This window comes from Corvus brachyrhynchos, unplaced genomic scaffold (genome assembly GCF_000691975.1).
Source record: "Corvus brachyrhynchos isolate BGI_N302 unplaced genomic scaffold, ASM69197v1 scaffold36, whole genome shotgun sequence".
Taxonomy (NCBI): domain Eukaryota; kingdom Metazoa; phylum Chordata; class Aves; order Passeriformes; family Corvidae; genus Corvus; species Corvus brachyrhynchos.
The window spans coordinates 584,785-595,734 of NW_008238441.1; the positions used below are offsets into that span (position 1 = coordinate 584,785).

The following is a 10,950-nucleotide window of genomic DNA, read 5'->3' on the forward strand; positions in this document are numbered from 1 at the left end:
GCTACTAGCTGACTTTATATAACCTGAGTTTTATCCCACTGAAATCCCTGAGGCTTTATTTTCATTTTGTCTCATTTATTAATTTTTATAATGTTGGGGGTTTTTAGCCTGATTGGAGGTAAAAGGCATATGCTAACAGGGCATCTGCTAATTCTGCTACATTTCTCCTCCCTTTTCTACCACTAACAAAAGGTGGATAAGAGACATGGAAAAAACTGTATTTGAGAGGCTCAGTGGAGAATGGGGAAAGAATTGGATTTATTGATAAGGAGGGAATACATTAAGTGCATAAAGGATGCATATTTGTAGCTAAAAAGCATGTGCACTTGTTCTACTTCTTGCAGAAAAATATGTTCTAAAAAACACAGCATTTAGTTTCACTTTTTTGACTGAATGGAGTTTGAAGACAGGGATGAACTTTAAAAGGTTAGTGGCTATAAAGTTTGCTCCTAGAAAACCTACCAGAAGATCTCTTTCCAGTCTGCTAAGAAAGAGATCTTCTGCAGAAGAAGATGTCTGCACTTATCTGGAAGGAGCAAGAAATCCCTGAGCATTAACCATAAAGGGCTTCCATGGATCCTTTTCTCCCTATTACATAACCTTCCTCCGCCAGCACAATCAAGGTACCACTGTAACCACCTTTGCAGCACAGGGCAGAAACTAATGCTCAGAATGCAGAGCAGGAAAATGTCACAGTTGTGCCAGGAAACACCTGCTGGGCTTTGCTGGGTAAAGAACCCTCAAAACAAAATCATCAAAGAATGAACAAAACAATGACAAAAACACCTGTCAAACAGTTGCAGTAAAATACAGAAGAAAGCTTTTTTAAAAAGAAGTCAAATCAGCACCTTGTTTTATATTGCTAAGTCCTAGAGGGGAAGCTCAATCAGAGTCTCATCACTATAGAAAGAATAAAACTTATCCCTTAGAAAACAGGTCAAGGTTGTCATCCCCTCTTCCCCAAATCCATCAGCTTGGCAGTAAGGATGGGTCTTGAAGCCTTTGAATTAGCTGGGTTTCAGTGGTTTAACATTTGCTAATCAGTTTGACCACAGCTCCTTAGACTCATGCATCCTTCCTGGTATTTTTGCTGGACAGACTCAGGACTACTTAGCTGCTAAAAATCAGGTGTCTTCAGGCCAATATGGCCAAATTAGAATCACACCCTGGTGAGACTCAATATAGTTATATGCTACTGCACAGAACAAGTAAAAAATTCCTCATTTTAAACAAAGTATAATTAGCCCAAGAAGTCCATGAAGGCAAGGCATCTGAGGACAGGCAGTTGACAGGATAACAAAGCTAAGCCTTTTCTAAGAATATTTGAACACCAGCTGGAAAGCAGAGAGGTTTTTCATACACATTTTCAAAGAAAAAAATACCCTCTTTTGTGGGATTTCACCAGGCCCCAGCTGATGCACAGAAGCACAAGAAGCTCAGTCTGTAAGTGCCCTCCAGAGTGTGCCCAGCCCAGGCACACAAACACAAAGGGTTATCCACAAACAGTCCATGCTCTGCCATCCCACCTGGCAGCAGCTCCACATGGTAGCACTAATGACCCATCTACTGTAAACCAGCCTCACTTCACCTACTGCAAATAGAGCCAAATACTTCAGAGAAGTCAAAGTGCTTGCTCCAAAAAAACCCCGACAGTCTGGTGTGAGGCACAAACACAAGTGCAAGTGACAAGTACGAGGCAGAGCTGGCTGAAGCCAGTACAGGGAATCCACAATGCAGTCACATGGAACTATGCACATGCTTCATCTTGACTGAACTCAGGTGAGTATTTCTGGCAGAGATGGAAGAACAGCCACTGTTAGTGATGCATCCTCTGTGCACCAGAGAAGGACTCAGTGAGGTCAGAGCCGGCCAATGTCTCACAGGCCTCTTCACATCTACAGTCACCTGAGGTATGGGAGCAGGAGTCAGCTTCCTTCCTCTTTCACTGATAAAGCAGAGTCTACCGGTTTTCGTTTTAAGGATTAATGGTCTCTGAAGTTTCTGATAAAATTAGAGAGTTAATTTCTTCTTCTATAATTAACCTATCATAAGCATTCATGGGATCATCCTTTGCAGAGCTCTGAAAGAGAGGAACAACATTTTTAACAGTATTTCCTCATGGCAAGTGTTGTTTTTTCAAACCAATAAGACAGACCCCTGTTCCACAACATATACCCTGTATTATGGTGAAAAGCCAAGGTAGCTGGGCAACAAATTGTGCTTTTCAGAGCCATGGCTTAAGCCTGGCTGACAGAAGAGATGTCCTCTGCAGATGAGGAACTGAAAGTTGGTCCCCACCTTTAAGGGTGCTTCCAACTACAGCCAAAGGGTGAAGCTCCGGCAGGAGGATGGAGAACTGAGCATGTACACACTTCGTAGAGTTTTCACTGAGCACACAGAGAAAATTACTTGGGGCAGTAACAAAGTGCTTGTGAAAGCACAACAAAGTGTAACAGCTACCACAGCTATGACCCTCATGGCCAAGAGTCCCATCCTGGAGAACAACATTCACCATCTCATGTAAAGGTTTGAATTAGGGCTTGTCAGTGTACTTCCCTTTGGATTTTATAAAGGGCTACTGAGAGAGATTTATTTAGAAATAGGTGTCCATAATGGGTATTATGTTTATTTTCCCTGAAATAAGGCACCACTGCAAGTCTTTCATCAACCAAAGCTTGAAACAACTATAGCTGGTTTTGTTCTTTTGCCAACAAGAAGCTAAATGTCTGATTTACTTCTTAGCTTACAAACGATGATAAACATGAGAGTGCTAAAAATGTAAGTTTCTGGAAGTCAAACACAAATAGCTTCATTCAGCATCATAAATATGATTAAGTAGCAGAAAAAGACATGAATGTTCAGAAGTCACTTAATGGAGTTGCAAAAACAAACAAACAAAAGTCCTCAAACCAAAACCCACACAGCAAAAGAATCCCAACAACCAGAAAACTGCCACCCAAAAAACCCCAACCTGAAACAATTTTAAATAAAAAAAACTTTACTACAGTCTGGAGTAACAGAATAATGCCATTCTACTAATCTAACTAGAGAAGTATATACAATTTGAGCTAAGTTTTGAGTGCTTGTTTCGGAATAATTCCTAGTATTGTAAATACTTAATCTTCATACGATATACTTACTTATATACAGTTAGTTATAAGACAGAAATAGGAAAAAGAAAACTGCAAGCCTAGAGATCCCAGTTCAATGGATTTATAGCTTCTTACTAACCTGGGAATCCTCATTTTGCTCTCCAAACATGCGCTTAAGAATTTCTCTAGGGTCCGGAATTGGTGGAAGAATTAATATCTTCAGCCTTCATAAAGTTAAAAACAATATTTAGATGAAAGATATATTAATTTAAAAATCAACATGTCAAAATCATGCTTGGGTACAGTCAAGAAAATTTGTGGAGTCAGCTTTGTCATCACTAGCCAGCCTTCATTCTCAGTGCAACTGTACCCATTTCTTATTTTCACTCCCCAAAACAAAAGGAAAGGGGAACATTTATACAGACAGATTCTAAATAACTTTCACTCTTGACAAAGACAGCAGCAAATGTAGGTATATCATTAATTACCTTTTCAGATAAACTAGTAGAACTATTGTAGATATCGCTACTATTAAAGGAATGGTAATTATTAGAACAAAATAGATTGTAGAGTCCCTCTTCTCACCTGGAAAACAGAAATTGTAGAAATTTAGGGATGTTTTGAGAAGCTTTTTAGGAATAATGACAACAAATTAGTTAATTCTCCAATTTGTTTATAGACTGCTTTTTCAAGTACACTAGCACTTTCGTAGGCAAGGACAGGCTCATTTTTCAAAAATGGGATTATAATGTAGATGTATTTGGCAAGAAAATGCAAATGAGCAAGACACAGGGCTGAAAAGGAGTATAGGCTGGGACTGGAGGTGCTGCTGAAGGACTAGAGCTCTTCTGCCCTCTTTTCACTCAAAATTAAATAGATACATAAGAAGATGATCTTTGACTCCCATTTATTTAGCAGACAGAAAGGTATTAAACACCTTACAGATGAAGAGTAAAGTGCAACACAATGCAGGGACAAGTGCTCTCACCAATGCTCTTTTCTTCACTCCAGTCACTATGGAAATCACTGTTGTAGCACTCAGGCTTTGGTTTCGCTCTCACTTTGAAGGTGTACTTGCTATTAGCATCAATACCAGCAATTGACACAGAATTAATTTCAGACTAAGATGAAAAAGAAAAGGTAATTAGCTTTGTTCAATTATCAACATATTCTCAGTCACTAGCCTATTTACATTGTGCAGCTAATGTCTTCTGAATATTTTGATGGAAGACCTTTTCATGACTATGATACCTCACTAAAACTAGGACATAGTGGCATTTAACAAGCACAGAGTGCCTAAATGCACATTCCAAAGCTAAGACTGAATCTCATTCACTGCTACATCTATCATGCAGCATTTGGCATGAAAGATTAAACTAAGACTTAGCACTTGGAACAGTGCCTTTTTTTAATCTTTTTTTTTCCTGCTTCAGAAAAACATCTGTGATTTACACTGCCTTCCCTTCTTGTCAGGGCAGCATAACTTTGACCATACCAAAGCATTCTGTGATGCCTCTACAGATAAGAGCATGCATTAGATAGGGTCGAACTGCACTTATTTTTTATCCAAAGTGCCAGTTTCCTGGGGAATGTTGATAGCTTCGAGTTTGGGATAGAATAAACAACTAAACACGCTCCACAGGAGAAGATTGCCACTCACTTTGAAATTTATCACACTGTTTTTACCATTCTGATCAAACAGTACATTCAGTTTGGCTATGGACATATAGCATGAGTCCATCCTGACACTGAACTCAATGCTTTTTATACGTACACTAAAATCAGTGTATCTAAGAGTGCACACCTCTTTCTTTCCCCATCCTCAGTCTTTATCCCCTTGCTTTTCTGTAAGAGATTCTCTGTTCTTTTGTGGACCAGCAGATTTTTCTTTAGGGCAATCAGGTCACACTGTTCAAGACGAAAATTGCCACACAACCACACAGACCAACAGCAGGAAAACCCAACACCAAGACACCAGAGCCCATATGCCTGAGAAGCAAACAGGCACCATTTCCTGATAGTTTAGTAAATCCTTCTTTATCAGACTGTTCTTACACACTAATGAATCACCCTAACAAATGATGGGAAGGATTCGTAAGACTGGCATGAATTTTGATGTACAGTTTTTACTAACGTAAACCTACAGTATGAGAGAAAAATCCTACATTCACACAGCACTTCGAGCTCTGGCACCTGACCCATTCACATGCAACACATGCAACTGCTCATTTTCAACAGCAAATATTACAAAAGATTAATAGAAAAAAAAAAACCAAAACAGTAATGAAACTTACTGGAATGATCTGACCAATGTCCAAATCACCATTGCAACATTTAACTTCATACTGCAAGCAACTTTTTGGAAAAGTTTCTGATTCACTCCACTTTACATCAATTTTATCATTAGTCTTTGACAATGTCAATTGTCTTGGTGTAGCAGGTTTTACTGAAATGCAAAATGGAATAATTAGTTCAAAAGTCTATTTCACTGCTTAAAAAATTGTTCAGTCCTACACTGCAGAATATTACACTTATACCAGTTTAAGAAGAGAAAGAGGGAAAAGTTAGCACCAGAAAGTCAAAAAAGAATAAATCCAACTGAAGAATAAGAGTAGAAGTGAGTGGAAAATTACCCCTCCGCTCTCCCCCTCAGATACCCACCCCACAGAAAACAAACTCTTGTCTATATAATTTCAAATCAAAGGTCAATAGAAGAAGGGAGTATCTAATCACATTGTTTCATCCGTACTTTATGAGGTGATAGTTTCTCAAACACAACTATATACTACCAAACTTCTTATTTTAATTTTATTTTTATGATGTGGTATTAAACTCACCAAGGGTGGTAGGATTTTTACTTGCACACACAGGCCTAATTTCTTCAGAATCATCTCTAATCAAAATACTTATAGCAGGGTAAGTGGTAGTGTCTTTTGGGAAGGTAAGATTGAAAATGCATTCAAAGATTCCTTGGTCTACAGAAGAGTTGCCACACTTCTTAGGATTTTTCAAGCCATCAAACCTAGAGGAATAAAATTATTTTTGTAAACTTCAGAAGAAAAGGACAGAAAGGGGAAGGCTTGTTTTTAAATGTGTGTTACAAATTCTAAAGACTGATCTTTCATTAAAGCTATACTACACATATAAAAAAGTAAAGCTAAGTGAAGTAAGAAGCCTCTAATTTATCTCAAGCTTTAGAAAGAGTATTGTTTTTGTGAAGAGTGCCAGGAAGCAGAAAGAGAGGCAGATTTGTTTTATATCAAAGAGAACAACTGCTGTCAGCTTTGGTTCACATTTTCCACATGGGAGAACAATTTCAAGGAATAAAGAATATTTAGAAAACAAACTAATTTGAACCACTTCTTGTCAACAGAATTTCACCTCTGTGATAGAACGAGCTGATCAAGCTCCATTAGCTCTGCCTCACGTATTGCAGCTCTTGAGACAGTTGAGTTTCACCTATTTACCTGATTTGCTTTTCAAAATGTCAGTATTCCCTTCCAATAATAGAGAAGTTAGGAAGACAAGCTTCTTCCTTGCTTCTCTTTGTTGCCCAGGCATCAATGAAAATACACCTGTAGCCTTTCCTCCCAAGAAAAACAAACCAAAAAAACCCACCTCACCGGCACTGTGGAAAATACATCTTTCAGTCTAAAACTGAAGTGTTTTCCTAGCTTTTCGCTTTAAAATTTAAAAGTTATTATTCTTTCAAAGCAGCATGAATTAAAACACTTTGCATTCACTGCAGCTACATCTTCCATTAAAATTAAGGGCAGGTTGAGAATATATAGCTCAAATTTAAAGTATTATTCCAGTAAGTATCCCTATTCCCAGAAATTCAGACCTTCAACCCTGCATTGGTCCCGTTCTTGTAACAAAAGAAAAAATTTGAGTAGCAGTCCAGACAGGGAACAAACAGTCCCCCTACGTTTAACTAAAGCAGCAAGTTTTCTGCTGTTTGCTGCCCAAATGCTCCGAACTGAACTGCTGGCCTGTGAGACTGCCACTGGAGAAGAGGAGCAAAAAGTTTATATAGCCAGATCAAATAAGACAGAAAGCTGTTAAAACTATGACATGGGGCTTTCAAAAAGAAAACTTCACTATCTCTACAGAAGCTAATGCAATCTGGCATTTCACAAGCCCCATCAAGGTGCAGAAGATTAGCATGTACAGTTATCAATGCCAAGAGCTGACTCACACAAGTTTGTTCCTTTGGAACAAGACACCATTTATGGCAGTCCATTGGCCAGCGGGGATGATGATGATGATAAAAAGATGTTCTTCATAACTTTAAAGGTGAATCAGTTATTTAGGACATTGAAGATGCAAACAAAAGTACTACTAAGAGTTATTAATGCTTTCATACCATTACCCAATGGTTTATGAACTAACACATACATTGGCGAGTGATTCCAACTTAAACAGCCGATTTTGTTGGACTGCAGGGAAAGCAATTAATACATTGGTCTAGCTTAGTTCTTATTTATTCCCTCTTTGAATCAAGTGCCCAATTAGAAAAATATAGAAAAAAATACAGAAAGCAATAGCAGCTATGTTAATATGGGCTACAGAAGCAGACACAAAACAGTTATAAAAACTTCCCAAAAACTCTTGGCCACAGCAGCTTCTGGCCCCTTCAGTGGTGAAGTTTTCTATTGGATGGGACTGAGCACTTGGACACAATGCCCTGGAAGCTTTCAAAGCAACAGGAGGCAGACAAATGGAATGTGTAATGTAAAACTAAAGATTAGCCCAGAAGCACTTTAGAGCTGGGAATACAAGTCTCCTACGAACCAGTAGAACAAGGTGTAGTTGGTGTCACTGCTTGCGTTCTCCCCAGGATGCCAGGTACAAGCCATGTACTCCAAATTGTGCCAAACACAGCTCAAGTCAACAGCAGCAGTACCTGGAATACCTGCAAGGCAAGTTGGAAAGGTTCTCTAAGATTTATTTTGTCCAAGTCTTCTCCCCTGCTTCCAGAAGTAAAACATTTCATTTTACATAACTGAAACTGGAAGGCAGAAGTGGGTTGGTTACCTCTCGGACCACATTGCCTGTTCAGCACAACAAATCATGAATTTCAGCTGTTTAGAGCTTACAATGGCTGAAATCTCAAGAGTAACTTCTAAAGGCAAGCCGATCACAGCAGAAAATCCCAGCATTCACCATGCCTGAATTGCTACTTAGAGTTACCTGATGCTAAGGACAAAGCATTGAGTCAGGAAAATATTTATTTCTATTAATCTACAGATACTTTAAAAATAAGTCAAAGTAGGTAGTAAGTACAGGGAAAACTATAACAAAGCTAAATGCGATTACAGCCATCATTGTTAACCAGAATTAAAGGCTGACTATTTTTATCTTCTCCAGACACAATATTAGTTGCTTGGTATTCTGAATATGGAAATACCTCTGAGCCTTAAATATTGACAAAAGAAACACCAGGTAAGTTGACTTTCTAATTGAGACCCATATACCTTTAGACATTAAAATTCAACAGCTGGAAACTCAAATCACATAAATACAAATGAGTACATAGCAACTGTGAATAGGTCTGTGGATCGTCCAGGCAGCCCAGGCAGAGCAATTACAGAATAAAGTCTTTCATATTCAATCTTGCATTTATGTGTGAGTTCTTTACACTGTATTACTGTATTACATTGTATTGGATACTTTTTAATTGTAGTAACAAAAAAAAGTAGCAACATCTCCATGAACTAAAAACTAAATGCGTGTTAAATGCTGATCTACTTTGAATGTCCGGCTTGCATTCTCCCTGAAGCAGCAACTAAGAGTATAGGGAAATGAAACTGGTTTTCCTATTCCAAGAAGTATATAAAAATATTTCATCTGCAAACAGGCTTTTAAAATCCCCAGCCTGTTTAGTACATGCTGTCCTAACAATCTGCTTCCCCGATTTTCCAGAACCCTTCTGGCAGACACACACACAGGCTTGATAAGGTCTCTGATTCTCTCAACCACGTGGTTTTCGTCCACATCAAGTCATGCTCCTGGGATAAGACAGACTTTTAGGCAAGAGGTGCATTTCCTTGCTATACATCCTAACTTCAAGCATTCAGCAAAATACATTGTTCCTCAAAGTCTCCCTCCTAACAATTTTGCTGTGGACCCCTTACTTCTGTATGCCAAGAAACAAAAAATGCTTTTTCTCTATTCATTTTTCTATGCTGTGTAGACCCCACTCATCTCTTCTGAAAAAGACAGAACCCTATTACAATTATTTAAGTAATTTATTCGACAAGTCGTTAAATTTGCTAGATTCCTCCCTCCTATACAGACAATTGTAGGGTTATTTTAGGGACTTCTGTTTACACAGAAAAATTATACAAAATTAACTGACTTAGATGTTAGCCACAAAGGCAGCAGGCTTAATGGAGTCTAAGCTATCTCTTATCCCACAACCACCACACAGCAGGAAGAAGAGAAATAACAGGAACTACTGTTTTGGAAGGGCACTTCAATTTTACAAGCTTGCCCAGAAGACTTTAGGCATCCGAAGACCCAGTTGTGTTTTAATGTGGTATAATCATTCTATTTAAGCTCCATCAATCAAACCAGCCCTTGTGTCTGGTATTCCTTTATGAGGTATTTTATGATTTCTTGTTAAAAGAGCAGAGAAAAAGCCATGTGTCCTCAGGCCAAGAGGGGTCTGGCTGTTGCTGGTGCTACCTTTTGGTGGAAGGGAGGTCTCCACCCAAGGGCTGGGCTCACTGGTGTTGTCCTTCTTGCATTCACTTCTCACTCTGAGGCGCATTTCCTCATTCAAGCGCGTATCCATCACACGGAAGCGACTCTTACTCCATTCCTGGGTTTAGATGAGGGGAAGAAAACCAAAACATTTATCATACCAGCTCAGACACATGAGAATTCCAACCAGTGTATGGATATATTACAGCCCTTCAGAAAGACTACAGCTCAAAGCCAAAGGACTGACTACATGGGAAGCCTCAGCATTACTTGGTTTTGCTTTTTCCTTCTCAGGCCCAGTCAGAACTCACAAAGAGAAACTACTTCCACCCCTGTGACCTACAGACATAAGCAAAGGCTACACAGAGATCCAGAAATAGGTACAACACAGAGGAAAATGATCCTAGAATAAGTCTTCATGGAAAATGCAAAATAAGCATGTTTATACTATATGCTTACAGATCTGACCTTCACCTTTCTGTGCGTGTGCACATGAGAGCATGACCAACAGAATAAAGAACATTTGAAGACACAACCAAAAAGCAGTGAGAAGAGTTTGCATGATTTAAGGAGCAAAAGAAAAACCTACCAAATCAAACCCATATATGGCTATTAAATGCAGTGACACCACATCAAGCCCAAGTAGCTCATGATCTTCCATTTTCGAGTATGTTTGTGTGAGAAAAAGGCTCACCCTTTTATCACAAACTTTCTTGAGCATCTTTTGTTGCGCTAGGAGGATGAATTTTAGTTAACTGGAAACTGGATACAATAAAAATATCTTTGTTATGGCCAAAGAATTCCTTAACCACTCATGTATAAAAATAATAAATATTGGCACTAATGAGAGGGCAACGAAATCAAACAAATGTACAGATTAGGTTTGTCTGGATTTGAAAGACAGGTGTCTGCCAAGGAAGGCGGGACCTTGGAATAGAAAATGTGACCCCATTCCCTCCAAATTATTATAATTCTGAAATTAAGGAGCTTTCAGGCAAAGATATGGGAAAAGGAGTAACCGTTCTTTACCAGTATGTACATATATAACAAGGCAAACAAACAACAACACCGGCAGCAACAACAACCAGAGCCAGAACCCAGCGCCAGCCTCTCTCGGCTGGCGGGCCCTTTCCCCTCGGGGGGCGGTCCG

At 39.0% G+C, this 10,950-nt stretch overlaps 1 protein-coding gene across 2 annotated transcripts in view; it reads right to left on the minus strand.

The window, feature by feature from the left end:
* Nucleotides 1–234: 234 nt before the first annotated feature.
* Nucleotides 235–10,950, minus strand: part of IL13RA1 (interleukin 13 receptor subunit alpha 1) — a 39,629-nt gene continuing 28,913 nt past the window's right edge. For both annotated transcript variants that reach the window (XM_017736617.1, XM_008635547.2), the window contains 8 exons: nucleotides 9,783–9,918; nucleotides 7,887–8,007; nucleotides 5,930–6,114; nucleotides 5,387–5,538; nucleotides 4,081–4,213; nucleotides 3,581–3,677; nucleotides 3,232–3,316; nucleotides 235–2,080 (listed from right to left, as the gene is read on the minus strand). In XM_017736617.1, the coding sequence (XP_017592106.1) occupies nucleotides 1,976–2,080; nucleotides 3,232–3,316; nucleotides 3,581–3,677; nucleotides 4,081–4,213; nucleotides 5,387–5,538; nucleotides 5,930–6,114; nucleotides 7,887–8,007; nucleotides 9,783–9,891 (987 nt within the window). In that variant the 5' untranslated portion in view covers nucleotides 9,892–9,918 and the 3' untranslated portion in view covers nucleotides 235–1,975. The remainder of the gene's footprint in view (nucleotides 2,081–3,231; nucleotides 3,317–3,580; nucleotides 3,678–4,080; nucleotides 4,214–5,386; nucleotides 5,539–5,929; nucleotides 6,115–7,886; nucleotides 8,008–9,782; nucleotides 9,919–10,950) is intronic.